Source organism: Panulirus ornatus, chromosome 1 (genome assembly GCF_036320965.1).
Source record: "Panulirus ornatus isolate Po-2019 chromosome 1, ASM3632096v1, whole genome shotgun sequence".
NCBI lineage: Eukaryota > Metazoa > Arthropoda > Malacostraca > Decapoda > Palinuridae > Panulirus > Panulirus ornatus.
Genome location: NC_092224.1, coordinates 44,508,539 through 44,528,879, shown reverse-complemented (window position 1 = coordinate 44,528,879; position 20,341 = coordinate 44,508,539). Strand labels below are relative to the sequence as shown.

General features: G+C 42.1%; 1 protein-coding gene across 1 annotated transcript in view; it reads right to left on the bottom strand.

The window, feature by feature from the left end:
* Window positions 1-20,341, bottom strand: part of Atg6 (Beclin-1-like Atg6) — a 379,312-nt gene that overhangs the window by 204,462 nt on the left and 154,509 nt on the right. The window contains exon 4 of the mRNA XM_071696219.1: window positions 17,214-17,449. Within this exon, the coding sequence (XP_071552320.1) occupies window positions 17,214-17,449 (236 nt within the window). The remainder of the gene's footprint in view (window positions 1-17,213; window positions 17,450-20,341) is intronic.

Sequence of the window (20,341 nt, the reverse complement as noted above, 5' to 3'; positions counted from 1 at the left end):
CCATCGCCACCTCGCCACACATGGAATAACAACCCTCTCCCCCCTCATGTGTGTGAGGTACAATTAGGAAAGGACACCAAAGGCCCCATTCGTTCACACTCAGTCTCTAGCTGTCATGTAATAATGCACCGAAACCACAGCTCCCCCTCCACATCCAGGCCCCACACAACTTTCCATGGTTTACCCCAGACACTTCACAAGCATTGGTTCAATCCATTGACAGCACGTCAGTATAACACATCATTCCAATTCACTCTATTCCTTGCACGCCTTTCACCCTCCTGCATGTTCAGGCCCCGATCACTCAACATCTTTTTCACTCCATCTTTCCACCTCCAATTTGGTCTCCCACTTCTCCTCGTTCCCTCCACCTCTGACACATATATCCTCTTGGTCAATCTTTCCTCACTCATTCCTCCATGTGACCAAACCATTTCAAAACACCCTCTTCTGCTCTCTCAACCACACTCTTTTTATTTCCACACATCTCTCTTACCCTTACATTACTTACTCGATCAAACCACCTCACACCACATATTGCCCTCAAACATCTCATTTCCAGCATATCCACCCTCCTGTGCAAAACTCTATCCATAGCCCACAGCTCGCAACCATACAACATTGTTGGAACCACTATTCCTTCAAACATACCCATTTTTCCTTTACAAGATAATGTTCTCAACTTCCAAACATTCTTCAACGCTCCCAGAATTTTCGCCTCCTCCCCCACCCTATGATTCCCTTCCACTTCCATGGCTCCATCCACTGCCAGATCCACTCCCAGATATCTAAAACACTTTACTTCCTCCAATTTTTCTCCATTCAAACTTACCTCCCAATTGACTTGACCCTCAACCCTACTGTACCTAATAACCTTGCTCTTATTCACATTTACTCTTAACTTTCTTCTTTCACACACCTTACCAAACTCAGTCACCAGCTTTTGCAGTTTCTTACATGAATCAGCCACCAGCGCTGTATCATAAGTGAACAACAACTGACTCACTTCCCAAGCTCTCTCATCCCCAACAGACTGCATACTTGCCCCTCTTTCCAAAACTCTTGCATTCACCTCCCTAACAACCCCATCCATAAACAAATTAAACAACAATGGAGACATCACACACCCCTGCCGCAAACCTACATTCACTGAGAACCAATCACTTTCCTCTCTTCCTACACGTACACATGCCTTACATTCTCGATAAAAACTTTTCACTGCTTCTAACAACTTCCCTCCCACACCATATATTCTTAAAACCTTCCACAGAGCATCTCTATCAACTATATTATATTCCTTCTCCAGATCCATAAATGCTACATACAAATCCCTTTGTTTTTCTAAGTATTTCTCATATACATTCGTCAAACCAAACACCTGATCCACACATCCTCTACTACTTCTGAAACCACACTGTTCTTCCCCAATCTGATGCTCTGTACATGCCCTCACCCTCTCAATCAATACCCTCCCATATAATTTACCAGGAATACTCAACAAACTTATACCTCTGTAATTTGAGCACTCACTCTTATCCCCTTTGCCTTTGTACAATGGCACTATGCACGCATTCCGCCAATCCTCAGGCACCTCACCATGAGTCATACATACATTAAATAACCTTACCAACCAGTCAACAATACAGTCACCCCCTTTTTTAATAAATTCCACTGCAATACCATCCAAACCTGCTGCCTTGCCGGCTTTCATCTTCCGTAAAGCTTTTACTACCTCTTCTCTATTTACCAAATCATTTTCCCTAACCCTCTCACTTTGCACACCACCTCGACCAAAACACCCTATATCTGCCACTCTATCATCAAGCACATTCAACAAACCTTCAAAATACTCACTCCATCTCCTCACATCACCACTACTTGTTATTACCTCCACATTAGCCCCCTTCACTGAAGTTCCCATTTGTTCCCTTGTCTAATGCACTTCATTTACCTCCTTCCAAAACATCTTTTTATTCTCCCTGAAATTTAATGATACTCTCTCACCCCAACTCTTATTTGCCCTCTTGTTCACCTCTTGCACCTTTCTCTTCACCTCCTGCCTCTTTCTTTTATACCTCTCCCAGTCATTTGCATTTTTTCCCTGGAAAATTCGTCCAAATGCCTCTCTCTTCTCTTTCACTAATAATCTTACTTCTTCATCCCACCACTCACTACCTTTTCTAATCAACCCACCTCCCACGCTTCTCATGCCACAAGCATCTTTTCCGCGGGCCATCACTGCTTCCCAAAATACATCCCATTCTTCCCCCACTCCCCTTATCTCCTTTTTCCTTTCTGTACTCAGTCTCCTTCCCAAGCTCACTTCCTCTCACCACTCTCTTCACCCCAACATTCTCTCTTCTTTTCAGAAAATCCCCACAAATCTTCACCTTCGCCTCCGCAAGATAATGATCAGACATCCCTCCAGTTGCACCTCTCAGCACATTAACATCCAAAAGTCTCTCTTTTGTGCATCTATCAATTAACACGTAATCCAATAACGCTCTCTGGCCATCTCTCCTACTTACATACATATACTTATGTATATCTCGCTTTTTAAACCAGGTATTCCCAATCACCAGTAATTTTTCAGCACATAAATCTACAAGCTCTTCACCATTTCCATTTACAACACTAAACACTCCATGTAGACAAATTATTCCCTCAACTGCCACATTACTCATCTTTGCATTCAAATCACCCATCACTATAACCCGGTCTTGTGCATCAAAACCACTAACACACTCATTCAGCTCCTCCCAAAACACTTGCCTCTCATGATCTTTCTTCTCATGCCCAGGTGCATATGCACCAATAATCACCCATCTCTCTCCATCAACTTTCAGTTTTACCCATATCAATCTAGAATTTACTTTCTTACACTCTATCACATACTCCCACATATCCTGATTCAGGAGTAGTGCTACTCCTTCCCTTGCTCTTGTCCTCTCACTAACCCCTGACTTTACTCCCAAGACATTCCCAAACCACTCTTCCCCTTTACCCTTGAGCTTCGTTTCACTCAGAGCCAGAACATCCAGGTTCCTTTCCTCAAACATACTACGTATCTCTCCGTTTTTCTCATCTTGGTTACATCCACACACATTTAGACACCCTAATCTGAGCCTACGAGGAGGATGAGCACACCTTGCGTGACTCCTTCTTCTGTTTCCCCTTTTAGAAAGTTAAAATACAAGGAGGGGAGGCTTTTTGGCCCCCCGCTCCCATCCCCTTTAGTCACCTTCTACGACACGTGAGGAATGCATGGGAAGTATTCCTTCTCCCCTATCCCCAATATATAAATATATATATTTTTTTTTTTTTTTGCTTTGTTGCTGTCTCCCGCGTTTGCGAGGTAGCGCAAGGAAACAGACGAAAGAAATGGCCTAACTCACCCCCATACACATGCCTTGATTCAATCCACTGACAGCACGTCAACCCCGGTATACCACATCGCTCCAATTCACTCTATTCTTTGCCCTCCTTTCACCCTCCTGCATGTTCAGGCCCCGATCACACAAAATCTTTTTCACTCCATCTTTCCACCTCCAATTTGGTCTCCCTCTTCTCCTCGTTCCCTCCACCTCCGACACATATATCCTCTTGGTCAATCTTTCCTCACTCATTCTCTCCATGTGACCAAACCATTTCAAAACACCCTCTTCTGCTCTCTCAACCACGCTCTTTTTATTTCCACACATCTCTCTTACCCTTACGTTACTTACTCGATCAAACCACCTCACACCACACATTGTCCTCAAACATCTCATTTCCAGCACATCCATCCTCCTGCACACAACTCATTCCATAGTCCATGCCTCGCAACCATACAACATTGTTGGAACCACTATTCCTTCAAACATACCCATTTTTGCTTTCCGAGATAATGTTCTCGACTTCCACACATTCTTCAAGGCTCCCAGAATTTTCGCCCCCTCCCCCACCCTATGATCCACTTCCGCTAACATGGTTCCATCCGCTGCCAGATCCACTCCCAGATATCTAAAACACTTCACTTCCTCCAGTTTTTCTCCATTCAAACTCACCTCCCAATTGAATTGACCCTCAACCCTACTGTACCTAATAACCTTGCTCTTATTCACATTTACTCTTAACTTTCTTCTTTCACACACTTTACCAAACTCAGTCACCAGCTTCTGCAGTTTCTCACATGAATCAGCCACCAGCGCTGTATCATCAGCGAACAACAACTGACTCACTTCCCAAGCTCTCTAATCCACAACAGACTTCATACTTGCCCCTCTTTCCAAAACTCTTGCATTCACCTCCCTAACAACCCCATCCATAAACAAATTAAACAACCATGGAGACATCACACACCCCTGCCGCAAACCTACATTCACTGAGAACCAATCACTTTCCTCTCTTCCTACACGTACACATGCCTTACATCCTAAATAAAAACTTTTCACTACTTTTAACAACTTGTCTCCCACACCATATATTCTTAATACCTTCCACAAAGCATCTCTATCAACTCTATCATATGCCTTCTCCAGATCCATAAATGTTACATACAAATCCATTTGCTTTTCTAAGTATTTCTCACATACATTCTTCAAAGCAAACACCTGATCCACACATCCTCTACCACTTCTGAAACCACACTGCTCTTCCCCAATCTGATGCTCTGTACAAGCCTTCACCCTCTCAATCAATACCCTCTCATATAATTTACCAGGAATACTCAACAAACTTATACCTCTGTAATTTGAGCACTCATTTTTATCCCCTTTGCCTTTGTACAATGGCACTATGCACGCATTCCGCCAATCCTCAGGCACCTCACCATAAGTCATACATACATTAAATGACCTTACCAACCAGTCAATAATACAGTCACCCCCTTTTTTAATAAATTCCACTGCAATACCATCCAAACCTGCTGCCTTGCCAGCTTTCATCTTCCGCAAAGCTTTTACTACCTTTTCTCTGTTTACCAAATCATTTTCCCTAACCCTCTCACTTTGCACACCACCTCGACCAAAACACCCTATATCTGCCACTCTATCATCAAACACATTCAACAAACCTTCAAAATACTCACTCCATCTCCTTCTCACATCACCACTACTTGTTATCACCTCCCCATCTGCGCCCTTCACTGAAGTTCCCATTTGCTCCCTTGTCTTACGCACTTTATTTACCTCCTTCTAGAACATCTTTTTATTCTCCCTAAAATTTAATGATATTCTCTCACCCCAACTCTCATTTGCCCTCTTTTTCACCTCTTGCACCTTTCTCTTGACCTCTTGTCTCTTTCTTTTATACATCTCCCACTAAATTGCATTTTTTCCCTGCAAAAATCGTCCAAATGCCTCTCTCTTTTCTTTTACTAATAATCTTACTTCTTCATCCCACCACTCACTATCCTTTCTAATTAACCCATCTTCCACTCTTCTCATGCCACAAGCATCTTTTGTGCAATCCAACACTGATTCCCTAAACACATCCCATTCCTCCCCCACTCCCCTTACTTCCATTGTTCTCACCTTTTTCCATTCTGTACTCAGTCTCTCCTGGTACTTCCTCACACAAGTCTCCTTCCCAAGCTCACTTACTCTCACCATCCTCTTCACCCCAACATTCACTCTTCTTTTCTGAAAACCCATACAAATCTTCACCTTAGCCTCCACAAGATAATGATCAGACATCCCTCCAGTTGCACCTCTCAGCATATTAACATCCAAAAGTCTCTCTTTCGCACGCCTGTCAATTAACACGTAATGCAATAACGCTCTCTGGCCATCTCTCCTACTTACATACTTATGTATATATATATATGTGTGTATATATATATATATATATATATATATATATATATATATATATATATATATATATATATATATATATATATATGATTCATGTGAGAAACTGCAGAAGCTGGTAACTGAGTTTGGTAAAGTGTGAGAAAGAAGAAAGTTAAGAGTAAATGTGAATAAGAGCAAAGTTATTAGGTACAGTAGGGTTGAGGGTCAAGTCAATTGGGAGGTGAGTTTGAATGGAGAAAAACTGGAGGAAGTAAAGTGTTTTAGATATCTGGGAGTGGATCTGGCAGCGGATGGAACCATGGAAGCGGAAGTGGATCATAGGATGGGGGAGGGGGCGAAAATTCTGGGAGCCTTGAAGAATGTGTGGAAGTCGAGAACATTATCTCGGAAAGCAAAAATGGGTATGTTTGAAGGAATAGTGGTTCCAACAACGTTGTATGGTTGCGAGGCGTGGGCTATGGATAGATTGGTGAACAGGAGGATGGATGTGCTGGAAATGAGATGTCTGAGGACAATGTGTGGTGTGAGGTGGTTTGATCGAGTAAGTAACATAAGGGTAAGAGAGATGTGTTGAAATAAAAAGAGCGTGGTTGAGAGAGCAGAAGAGGGTGTTTTGAAATGGTTTGGGCACATGGAGAGAATGAGTGAGGAAAGATTGACCAAGAGGATATATGTGTCGGAGGTGGAGGGAACGAGGAGAAGAGGGAGACCAAATTGGAGGTGGAAAGATGGAGTGAAAAAGATTTTGTGTGATCGGGGCCTGAACATGCAGGAGGGTGAAAGGAGGGCAAGGAATAGAGTGAATTGGAGCGATGTGGTATACCGGGGTTGACGTGCTGTCAGTGGATTGAATCAAGGCATGTGTATGGGGGTGGGTTGGGCCATTTCTTTCGTCTGTTTCCTTGCGCTACCTCGCAAACGCGGGAGACAGCAAAAAAAAATATATATATATATATATATATATATATATATATATATATATATATATATATATATATATATATATATACTTATGTATATATATGTATATATACTTATGTATATATATATATGTATAATTTTTTTTTTTTTTTTTTTATACTTTGTCGCTGTCTCCCACGTTTGCGAGGTAGCGCAAGGAAACAGACGAAAGAAATGGCCCAACCCCCCCCATACACATGTATATACATACGTCCACACACGCAAATATACATACCTACACAGCTTTCCATGGTTTACCCCAGACGCTTCACATGCCTTGATTCAATCCACTGACAGCACGTCAACCCCGGTATACCACATCGCTCCAATTCACTCTATTTCTTGCCCTCCTTTCACCCTCCTGCATGTTCGGGCCCCGATCACACAAAATCTTTTTCACTCCATCTTTCCACCTCCAATTTGGTCTCCCTCTTCTCCTCGTTCCCTCCACCTCCGACACATATATCCTCTTGGTCAATCTTTCCTCACTCATTCTCTCCATGTGCCCAAACCACTTCAAAACACCCTCTTCTGCTCTCTCAACCACGCTCTTTTTATTTCCACACATCTCTCTTACCCTTACGTTACTCACTCGATCAAACCACTTCACACCACAAATTGTCCTCAAACATCTCATTTCCAGCACATCCATCCTCCTGCGCACAACTCTATCCATAGCCCACGCCTCGCAACCATACAACTTTGTTGGAACCACTATTCCTTCAAACATACCCATTTTTCCTTTCCGAGATAATGTTCTCGACTTCCACACATTCTTCAAGGCCTCCAGAATTTTCGCCCCCTCCCCCACCCTATGATCCACTTCCGCTTCCATGGTTCCATCCGCTGCCAGATCCACTCCCAGATATCTAAAACACTTTACTTCCTCCAGTTTTCTCCATTCAAACTCACCTCCCAATTGACTTGACCCTCAACCCTACTGTACCTAATAACCTTGCTCTTATTCACATTTACTCTTAACTTTCTTCTTCCACACACTTTACCAAACTCAGTCACCAGCTTCTGCAGTTTCTCACATGAATCAGCCACCAGCGCTGTATCATCAGCGAACAACAACTGACTCACTTCCCAAGCTCTCTCATCCCCAACAGACTTCATACTTGCCCCTCTTTCCAAAACTCTTGCATTTACCTCCCTAACAACCCCATCCATAAACAAATTAAACAACCATGGAGACATCACACACCCCTGCCGCAAACCTACATTCACTGAGAACCAATCACTTTCCTCTCTTCCTACACGTACACATGCCTTACATCCTCGATATATATATATATATATATATATATATATATATATATATATATATATATATATATATATATATACATCCCCTATCACTGGGGATAGGGGATTAAGAATACTTCCCACGTATTCCCTGCGTATATATATTTATATATTCATTTTGCTTTGTCGCTGTCTCCCGCGTTAGCGAGGTAGCGCAAGGAAACAGACGAAAGAATGGCCCAACCCGCCCACATACACATGTATATACATACATGTCCACCCATGCACAATATACATACCCACACATCTCAATGTACACATATATATACACACACAGACATATACATATATACACATGTACACAATTCATACTGTCTGCCTTTATTTGTTCCCATCACCACCTCGCCACACATGGAATAACAACCCCCTCCCCCCTCATGTGTGCAAGGTAGCGCTAGGAAAAATACCAAAGGCCCCATTCATTCACACTCAGTCTCTAGCTGTCATGTAATAATGCACCAAAACCACAGCTCCCTTTCCACATCCAGGCCCCACACAACTTTCCATGGTTTACCCCAGACGCTTCACATGCCCTGATTCAATCCACTGACAGCACGTCAACCCCGGTATACCACATCGATCCAATTCACTCTATTCCTTGCCCTCCTTTCACCCTCCTGCATGTTCAGGCCCCGATCACTCAAAATCTTTTTCACTCCATCTTTCCACCTCCAATTTGGTCTCCCACTTCTCCTCGTTCCCTCCACCTCCGACACATATATCCTCTTGGTCAATCTTTCCTCACTCATTCTCTCCATGTGCCCAAACCATTTCAAAACACCCTCTTCTGCTCTCTCAACCACGCTCTTTTAATTTCCACACATCTCTCTTACCCTTACATTACTTACTCGATCAAACCACCTCACACCACACATTGTCCTCAAACATCTCATTTCCAGCACATCTACCCTCCTGCGCACAACTCTATCCATAGCCCACGCCTCGCAACCATACAGCATTGTTGGAACCACTATTCCTTCAAACATACCCATTTTTGCTTTCCGAGATAATGTTCTCGACTTCCACACATTCTTCAAGGCTCCCAGGATTTTCTCACCCTCCCCCACCCTATGATTCACTTCCGCTTCCATGGTTCCATCCGCTGCCAGATCCACTCCCAGATATCTAAAACACTTTACTTCCTCCAGCTTTTCTCCATTCAAACTTACCTCCCAATTGATTTGACCCTCAACCCTACTGTACCTAATAACCTTGCTCTTATTCACATTTACTCTTAACTTTCTTCTCTCACACACTTTACCAAACTCAGTCACCAACTTCTGCAGTTTCTCACATGAATCAGCCACCAGCGCTGTATCATCAGCGAACAACAACTGACTCACTTCCCAAGCTCTCTCATCCCCAACAGACTGCTTACACACACACACACATGTACATATCCATACTTGCTGCCTTCATCCACTCCTGTTACCACTCCAAACACACAAAATAGCATTCACCCTCCCCCTCCAGTGAGGCATCGCCAGAAACAGACAAAAAAGGCCACATTTGTTCACACTCAGTCTCTAGCTGTCATGTGTAATGCACCAAAACCACAGTTTCCTATCCACATCCAGGTCCCACAGACCTTTCCATGGTTTACCCAAGACATTTCACATGCCAACCTCGCTCTTATTCACACTTACTCTCAACTTTCATTCTTACAGACGCAGTCACCAATTTCTACAGTTTATCATTCAGGCAGCCACCAGTGCTGTATCATGACGAAGAACAACTGATTCAATTCCCAGGCCCTCTATCCCCAATAGACTGACTCACACCTCTTTCAAAGACTCTTACATTTACTTCCCTAACCACCCCATTCATAAACAAATTAAACAGTCTGGTGATATCATACACCTCTGCCGAAGACCGACCTTCACTGGGAACCAATCACTCTCCTCTCTTCCTACTCATACACACACCTTACACCCTTGATAAAAACTTCTCTCTGCTTCTATCAGCTTACCTCCCACACCATATATTCTTAATAACTTCCATAAAAAGTATCTATTAACCCTATCATATGGCTTCTCCAGATCCATAAATGCTACATATAAATCCATATGTCTTTCTAAATATTTCTCACACACATTCACTAAAGCAAACACCTGATCCACACTGAAAGTGGATGTCGAGAGATGGATTATTACTGGTGCTTATGCACCAAGTCACAAGAAGAATGATCATGAGAAATAAATTTTTTGAGAGCATTTGAGCATTTGTGTCAACAGTCTTGGTGCATGAGACTGGGTTTTAGTGATGGGCGATTTAAATGTAAAGGTAATTACATGGCAGTTCAGGCATACCTGGTTTGCATGGGGTATTCAGTGTTATGAATGGAAATGGTGTACAGCTTGTGGAGTTGTGTGCTGAAAAAAAGACTTATCATTTGAAATACCTGGTTTGAAAACAGTGAAATGCACAAGTATACTGAAGGATGTACAAGTATACTTATGTGAGTTGAAGATGGCCAATGGGCATTATTAGATCACCTATTAATTGATAGGCATATAAAAGAGAGCATTTAATATGTAAATGTGCTGAGAGGGGCAGCTGGTGGAATGTCTGATGACTATTTTGCAGAGGTGAGGGTGAAGATTTATAGATTTTTTGAAAAAGAGGAAACACTACTGAGGAGAAGTCCGTGGTGAGAGTAAAAGAGCTTGGAAAGGAGACTTCTTTGAAGAAATACCAGCAGAGAATGAGCACAAAATGGCAAATAGTGAGAGCAAATGAAGTGATGGGAGTGGATGAGGAATGGGACATATTTCAGGAAGCAGGAATGGCATGTGCAAGAGATGCATGTGGCATGGGAAAGGTCAGAGGTTGCAGATTAGAAAAGGTAGTGAGTGGTGGGATGAGAAATAAAGTTCCAAGCAAAAGAAAAAAGAGAGATGTTCAGGTGTTACTTACAGGGAAGGAGTGCAAATGACTGGAAGGTGTATAAGTGGCAGGAGGTCATGAGGAAGGTGCAGGGATTAAAAAAGAGGGCAAATGAGAGTTGGGGTGAGAGAGTATCATTAAACTTTATGGAGAATAGAAATATGTTTTGGAAGGAGGTAAACAATGTGCGTAAGACAAGAAAACAAATGGGAACATTGGTGAAGGGGACAAAAGGGAAGTAATAAGAGGTTGTGATGAAGTTGGAGGAGACAGAGTGACTATTGTGAAGGACTGTTAAATGTATTCGATGACAGAGTAGCAGATGTAGCGTGTTTTGGTCAGGGTGGCATGTGAAGTGAGAGAGTCATGGAGAGTCATTCAGTGAAGAGAGACGAGGTGGTGAAAGCCTTGTGGAAGATGAAATGGTGCAAGATTGTAAGAGTGGATCGTACCGCAGTTTAACATACTAAGAAAGGGGTCACTGTTGTTGAATGGTTGCTAAGGATATTCAGTGCAAGTATGGATGATAGTGAAGTGCCTGTGGATTGGTGGACTGCATGCATGATGCTGAAGTACAAAGGCAAAGGGAATAAAGGTGTGTTCAAATTACAGAGGTATAAGTTTGACAAATATGCCTGGTAAGTTGTACTGGAGGGTATTGATCGAGAGGGTGAAGGCACATACAGAGCATCAGACTGGGGACAAGCAGTATGGTTCGAGAAGTGGCAGAATATGTGTGGATCATGTGTGTGCTTTGAAGAATATTAGTGAGACAAACTGAGAAAAATACAAGGATTTCCATTAGGCATTTATGGATCTGGAGAGAGCATATCACAGGGTTCATAGAGATGCTTTGTGGAAGATCTTAAGAATATATGATGAGGGAGGTAAGCTAATAGAAGCAGTGAGAAGGTTTCATCAAATGTCAAAGGCGTGTGTAAGAGTAGGAAGAGAGAAGAGTGAATGGTTCCCATAGAAGGTTGGTCTGCATTAGGGGTGTTTGATGCCACCATGGTTGTTAAATTTGTTTATGAATGGGGTGGTTAGGGAGGTAAATGCTGGAGTTTTGGAGCAAGGAACGAGTATGCAGTCTGTTGGGATGAGAAGGCCTGGGAAGTAAGTCAGATGATGTTTGCCAATGATACAGCACTGGTGGCTGATTCAAGTGAGAAACTGCAGAAGTTGGTTACTGAGCTTGGAAGACTGTGTGAGAGGAGAAAATGAGAGTAGAGGCGAATAAAAGCAAGGTTATTAGGTTCAACAGCATTGAGACAAACATTATTTGGGATGTAAGTTTGAATGAAAAAAGAATTGAAAGAAGTGAAGTGTCTTAGACATCTGAGAGAGGATTTGGCACGAAATGGTACCATAGATGCGACAGTAAGTCATATTGTGGGGGAGGGGGCCAAAGTTCTGGGAACGATGAAGAATGTGTAGAAAGTGACAACGATATCTTGAAGAGCAAAAATGAGTATGTCTGAAGGAATATGGCTGCAAGGCATGTCTGAAGGAATATGGCTGCGAGGCATGGAAAGTGTTTTGGTGAAGAGAGAAAAGGATATTTTGGAAGAACATTAAGAGAGGTGAGAAAAACAAGAGGATATGAGAACATCAGTGAAAGAGGCAAGTGTGGCAGTGGTAACAGATAGGAATGAGGTGACCAGGGGATAGAGTAAGTACGCTAAAAGATTGTTGAATGTGTCTGATGATAGTGTGTTTGGGGATATTCAAAATGAGAGTCATGAGAAGTTTTAAAGAAGAGGGAAAAGGTGGTGAAAGCCTTGCATACAATGAAATATGGAAATGCAGTTGTGGTGGATGGTAATGCAGTAGAATTTCTTTAAAAAGGGAGTGACTGCTTAGCTGACTGGTTAGTTAGGATTTTTAGTGTATGAAAGGATCATGGTGAGATGCCTGAGGATTGGCAGAATGAGTGTATAGTTCCAATGTAAAGAGGCAAGGGAGACAAAAAAGGTGAGTGTTCAAACTAAGGTGGGATAAGTTTGTTGTGTGTGAGTGTGAGTGTGTTAAGAAGATGATGTCATGTTCAGAGCATAGAACTGAGGAGGAACACTGTGGTTTCAGAAATGGTAGAGGTTGTGTGGATCAGGTGTGTACTTTGAAGAATGTGTGTGAGAAATATTCAAAGAAAAAGAAGTATCTGAATGTGCCATTTATGGATATGGAGTAAGTATATGATAGCACTGATAGAGATATCTTGTGAAAGGTTTCATGAATTCATGGTGTGGGAGGAGAGCTACGGGAAGAAGTGTGAAATTTTTATTATCAGTGTAAAGCATGTGAATGAGAAGGGAGAAATAAGAGTCAGTGGTTCCAGATGAAAGTTGGTCTGCAGTACGGGTGTGTGATTTCACCATGGCTGTTTGATTTGTTTGTAGATGGTGTGGTGAGGAATGTAAACACAAGGGTCTTGGAGAGTTGTGTAAATATGCATTCTGTAGGGGGGTGAAGGGGAGAGCCTGGGAAGTGATTCAGGTGTCTACTGATGACAAAGCACTTGTGGTATACTCAAGTGACAAACTGCAGAAGGTGGGGGCTGAGTTTGAGAGTAAGTGTGAAATGAGGAAGTTGAGATTAAATGTGAATAAAAGCAAGATTATTAGGTTTGGTAGGGCAGAGGAATTGGCTTGATGCGGTGTGAATTTATATGGGGAAAATCTGGGAGAAGACATGGCAGCAAATGGAACCATGGACGCAAAAGTGAGCCATATGGTAGGTGAGGGGGGCAAAGGCTCTTGGAGGAATGAAATATGTGTGGAAAAAAAGGTCATTATCTGGGAAGTATGTTTGAAAGTCTAGTAGCCCTAATGATGTCATAAGGATGTGAGGCATGGGGTATAAGCAAGGTTGTGCAAAGGAGGGTGGATGTGGTGGAAATGAAATATTAGAGGACAACATATGGTGTGAGGTGGTTTGATCAAGTCAGTTTTAAAAGGTGTTAGAGTTATTTGAGAGGAGCATGTGGTATGACAAGATGGAATGAAAAGAGTAATGATGGAGTGTATGAAAGATGTGGTATGGCAAGGAATGCTAAGAGAATGAATTGTGGAGTCGAAGAGTGGGTGAAACGTAATTCTTTGAGGCGGACTGGAAATGCAGAAAGAATGAAAGATGGGGAGTTTACAAGGAGAGAGTATGATAGTACAATTAAAGGGGATGGTGTATGAGAAAAAGAAAGACCATCTGTGACACAGGGAAACAGACTGGAAGAGTACTAAAGGGGAAGAAATGGGAGATGAATGTGTGGAACGGTGTATGCGAGGGAGGCACATAAGGACAGGGATAAGTGAAGACTCTGTCACAACCACCCCCTTGATGGGAGTTTCCAGAGGGAACAGGTGTTAAAGATACAGAGGGAGAGGGTAAGAAAGAAGTGTAATAATAAGAAGACATGTTGAGAGGACTGAGGAGGGTGTGCTGAAATAAATTGGACATATGGAGAGAATGAGTCAGAGGTTCATGAAGAAGTATATCATAAGTAGAGGAAACAAGAAGAGGCAGACCAAAATGGGGATGGAAGGATGGAGTGATAAAGAATTTGAGTGATCAGAGCAATAAACATGCAGGAGGGTGAAAAACTTGCACAGGATACAAACGGGGTGATGTGCTGTCAGTGGACTGAACTAGGGTATGTGAAGTGGTGAGGGAAATCATAGAAAGGTCTGTGGGGCTTGATTGTGGATAGGAGGCTGTGGTTTCAGGGCACTGCTAATGCCAATGAAAAGATGGAGGAGGGTGAATGCAGTCTTTCTTCATCTGCTCCCAGCACTACCTCACTAACATGGGAAAAGAAAATGAGATATATGCATTTCTTCATGTAGTTTCCTGAATTAGCATGGTAGTGCTAGGAATATATGAAGAAACATTCTCATTTGCTCACATCCATTCTCTAGTTGTCATTTGATTGATTTGTGCTAATGCACACAACTCATAACCCACTACCACCACTAGGCCCCAGAGACCTTTCTGTGGTTTCTCCCAGCTGTTTCATATGTCCTGGTTCAGTCCACTAACAGCATGTTCCCCCCATGTACACCACATCACCCCAGCTCACTATATTCTGTGCAAGCCTTTCACCCTCCTGTTTGCTCAAGCCACAGGCATACATAAAATGATGGAAAGGAATACCAATCCAAAATCTCGTTCTAGTGCAGGAAAACCAGGCTGCACATTTACTTGTATTGCACTGTATACTCAAGAAAATTAATGGCCTTAGACTAGCTATTGGGAGGCAGATCAGGTGAAGTCAGTCTGGTGGCAGCTTCTGATTGGCCAAGAGCAGACCCTTGAGTCATTCACAAAGAGTGAGCATAGGATGCTATCTACTCTGAATATGGCTGAACAAAGGCTTAGTGGATATATTTCCAAGAAATGTATCTCAATGCTCCCACGGCAGACTGCAAAGGAGAGATATAACACCTATATTTCCTTGCTTACTTATAAACTGCTCTGACTTTCTATGCTTATCTATCTTACCTTAGAAATGCTAGAGCGCCACTGGAAAATCTGGAAAACTACAACAAATTGTGAGTTCTAGTCTATCCATAAATGGCCTTATCACTGCAGTATGACCCGACATTACTATAAAGAAAATAATCCGCTATTTTGCTTCGAACCAGGTAAAATGGGATGCTTCATGTAAATGAAATGTAATGATCCATATGGATGTATATTGCTCTAGCTGTCCATCCTGATCACCCTTTCTTTAAGAAATCAACAGTTTTACAAGAAATCTTTGAAAATTACACAATCCGAGTTCTTGCTTACCCATAAATAGTCTTTGAATTGCTCTAGCTATTCATCATTTACTCCTTTCCTTAAGCATTAACTCTGAGTCATATGCAGATCATTATTATTTCCAGAAATCATCATTTTTTTTTTTTTTTTGCTTTGTCGCTGTCTCCCGCGTTTGCGAGGTAGCGCAAGGAAACAGACGAAAGAAATGGCCCAACCCACCCCCATACACATGTATATACATACGTCCACACACGCAAATATACATACCTACACAGCTTTCCATGGTTTACCCCAGACGCTTCACATGCCTTGATTCAATCCACTGACAGCACGTCAACCCCGGTATACCACATCGCTCCAATTCACTCTATTCCTTGCCCTCCTTTCACCCTCCTGCATGTTCAGGCCCCGATCACACAAAATCTTTTTCACTCCATCTTTCCATCTCCAATTTGGTCTCCCTCTTCTCATTCCCTCCACCTCCGACACATATATTCTCTTGGTCAATCTTTCCTCACTCATTCTCTCCATGTGCCTGAACCATTTCAAAACACCTTCTTCTGCTCTCTCAACCACGCTCTTTTTATTTCCACACATCTCTCTTACCCTTACGTTACTTACTCGATCAAACCACCTCACACCACATATTGTCCTCAAACATCTCATTTCCAGCACATCCATCCTCCTGCGCACAACTCTATCCATAGCCCACGCCTCGCAACCATACAACATTGTTGGAACCACTATTCCTTCAAACATACCCATTTTTGCATTCCGAGATAATGTTCTCGACTTCCACACATTCTTCAAGGCTCCCAGAATTTTTGCCCCCTCCCCCACCCTATGATTCACTTCCGCTTCCATGGTTCCATCCACTGCCAGATCCACTCCCAGATATCCAAAACACTTCACTTCCTCCAGTTTTTCTCCATTCAAACTCACCTCCCAATTGACTTGACCCTCAACCCTACTGTACCTAATAACCTTGCTCTTATTCACATTTACTCTTAACTTTCTTCTTTCACACACTTTACCAAACTCAGTCACCAGCTTCTGCAGTTTCTCACATGAATCAGCCACCAGCGCTGTATCATCAGCGAACAACAACTGACTCACTTCCCAAGCTCTCTCATCCCCAACAGACTTCATACTTGCCCCTCTTTCCAAAACTCTTGCATTCACCTCCCTAACAACCCCATCCATAAACAAATTAAACAACCATGGAGACATCACACACCCCTGCCGCAAACCTACATTCACTGAGAACCAATCACTTTCCTCTCTTCCTACACGTACACATGCCGTACATCCTCGATAAAAACTTTTCACTGCTTCTAACAACTTGCCTCCCACACCATATATTCTTAATACCTTCCACAGAGCATCTCTATCAACTCTATCATATGCCTTCTCCATCATGTAGAATATTTTTCAATGCCATTTCTTGGTATTCACCTTTCACAAAAGCAGTCAGGCAAAATAATGAGGTTCCGCTGTACCTAAAAGGATGAGACAAAAATATCAATACAACTAACATTTTTCAGCTCATTCTCTAGAGCTGTAACATCAGTATCAGGCATGTCTGTTAAAGAAGCCAGAAGCTGTTGAGACATCTGTGCCTGTCTTTGGGTTCGAGACAATGTTGTGTCCATCAGGTCAAGAAGGGCATCAGTGCATTCTTCACAAAGAGGATGGTCAATGTCACTGTTTGAACTTACTAAGTCGTAGAGGCCAGTAGCTACCTGCAAAGTAAGTCACCTTTTATGAATATAGAAATGAACATGGGTGCTATCAAAACAAAATATCAAGATAATCATAAAGCAAACAATTACGAAGTTTAAGAATCTATTTTAAAAGCCAATGAAAATATGACTTCATATTTTGGTCTGTTTTCTAATCATGACAAAATACTAAAAACATTTACTGCTTTATTCTTAACAGAGATTTCTACAATTCTACCTATCACTATTACATATACCACTGTAACATATTCCACATTCAAAGCAGAGTGGCAAATTCAGAATTAGTCTATGGATATGATGCAGTCTTGGGATACAATAGAATATTTTGTGGGGTTTGAGTTTGGATGGGAGCTCTTTTTCAGTTCATTATACATAACAGCCAGAAAGTGAATATTAGAAAATGAAGCTAGTATTCATCCTCAGATTGTCAAAGACTCAAAACTAACAACCCTCAAAATATAGGGTGAAGAAAATGGTGTGCTAGTTTGGTTTACACAGAAGACACTAACTACTATGAAATAGCCAAATATGAAATGCAAATTTTTCTTTCTTTTTTACATATTTGCCTTTTCATGCAGTAGCAAGGAAACATCAATAACAGATGAATGAGCCCAAGAGGGAAAAATCATCACTTGGCTTGCATCACTGTTCCTTCTTTTGGAAAAGTAAAACAGGAAGGGAGAATTTCCATCCCACCTCTCCCACCCCATTTACTCGCCTTCAACAAAGCAGGGAATATGTAGAAAGCATTCTTTCTCCCCTATTCAGATTGCTAAAAAGGGAAACAGAAGGAGTCATGCAGTGAGTGCTCATCTTCCTCAAAGGCTCAGATTGGAGTGTCTGAATGTGTGTGGATGTAACCAAGAAGAGAAGAAGGGAGAGATAGGTAGCATGTTTATGGAAAGAAACCTGGATGTTTTGGCTCTAAGTGAAACGAAGCTCAAGGGTAAAGGGGAAGAGTGGTTTGGGAGAGTCTGAGAGAAAAGTCAGGGGTTGGTGAGAGAACAAGAGATAAGAAAGGAGTAGCACTACTCCTGAAGCAGGAGTTGTGGGAGTATGTGACAGTGTTAGAAAGTAAACTCTAGATTGATGTGGGTAAAACTGAAAGTGGATGGAGAGAGATGGGTGATTATTGGGGCCTATGCACCTGGTCATGAGAAGAAAGATCATGAGAGGCAAGTGTTTTAGGAACAGCTGAGTGAGTGTGTTAACAGCTTTGATGTACGAGACTGAGTTATAGAGACGGGTGATTTAAATGCGAAGGTGAGTTATGTGGCAGTTGAGGGTATAACTGGTGTACATGGAGGGGTTCAGTGTTGTGAATGGAAATGGTGAAGAGCTTGTGGACATGGGTGCTGAAAAAGGACTGGTAACTGGGAATACCTAGTTCAAAAAGAAAGATATACATAAGCAAACATATGAGAATAGGAGAGATGATCAAAGGGCATCATTGGATTATGTGCTAATTGATAAGCGTGTAAAAGAGAGACTATTGGATGTTAGTGTGCTGAGAGGGGCAGCTGGAGGGTTGTCTGATCACTATCTTGGGGAGGCGAAGGTGAAGAATTGTAGAGGTTTTCAGAAAAGAAGAGAGAATGTTGGGGAGAAGAGAGTGGTGAGAGTAAGTGAGCTTGGAAAGGAGAGTTGTGTGAGGAAGTACCAAGAGAGATTGAAAATAGAAAGGCAAAAGGTGAAAGCAAATGACAAGAGGGGAGTGGGTGAAGAATGGGATTTATTTAGGGAAGCAGTCATGGTTTGTGCAAAAGATGCATGTGGCATGAAGGTGTGAGTTGGGCAAATTAGAAAGGGTAGTGAGTGGTGGGATGAAGAAGTAAGTTTGTTAGTAAAAGAGAAAAGAGAGGTGTCTGCACAATACTTGCAGGGAAGTAGTGCAAATGACCGGGAGATGTATAAAAGAAAGCGACAGGAGGTCAAGAGAAAGGTGTAACGGTTGAAAAAGAGGGCACATGAGAGATGGGGTGAGAGAGTATCAATAAATTTCAAGGAGAATAAGATGTTTTTGGGAAGGAGGTAAATAATGTGTGTATGACAAAAGAACAAATGGGAACATCTGTGAAGGGGGCAAGTGGGAAGGTAATAAGAGGTAGTGATGTAGTGAGAAGGGGATGGAGTGAGTATTTTGAAGGCTTACTGAATGTGTTTAATGATATAGTGTTTTGGTTGGGGTAGTATATGAAGTGAGAGGGGTCAGAAAGAATGGGTTGGTAAAGAGAAAAGAGGTAGCAAAAACTTTGTGGAAGATGAAATCTGGCAAGGTGGCAGGTTAGGATGGTATTACAGTGGAATTTATTATGAAAGTGGGTGACTGTGATTGGTGGAGCAGTGCAGTTTCAGAAGTGGCAGAGGATGTGTGGACCAGATGTTTGCTTTAAAGAATGTATGTGAGAAATACTTAGAAAAACAGATGGATCTGTATATAGCATTTATGGATCTGGAGAATGCATAAGACAGGGTTAATTAAGATGCTTTGTGGAAGGTTTTAAAAGTATATGGTGTGGGAGTTAAGTTGCTACAAGGAGTGAAAAGTTTTTACCAAGGATGTAAGGCATGTGTACAAGTAGGAAAAGAGGAGAGTGATTGGTTCTGAGTAAATGTTAGTTTGCAGCAGGGGTGTGTGATGTCCCCATGGTTGTTTAATCTATTTATGGATGGGGTGGTTGAGGAGGTAAAGGCAAGAATTTTGGAGAAAGGGGTGAGTATGTATTTTGTTGTGGATGACAGGGCCTGGAAAGTGAGTCAGTTGTTGTTCACCAATGATGCAGCTCTAGCGGCTGATTCAGGTGAAAAGCTGCTGTGGTAGGTGACTGAGTTTGGAAAAGTGTGTGAAAGACGAAAGTTAAGAGTAAATGTGAATAAGAGCAAGGTTATTGG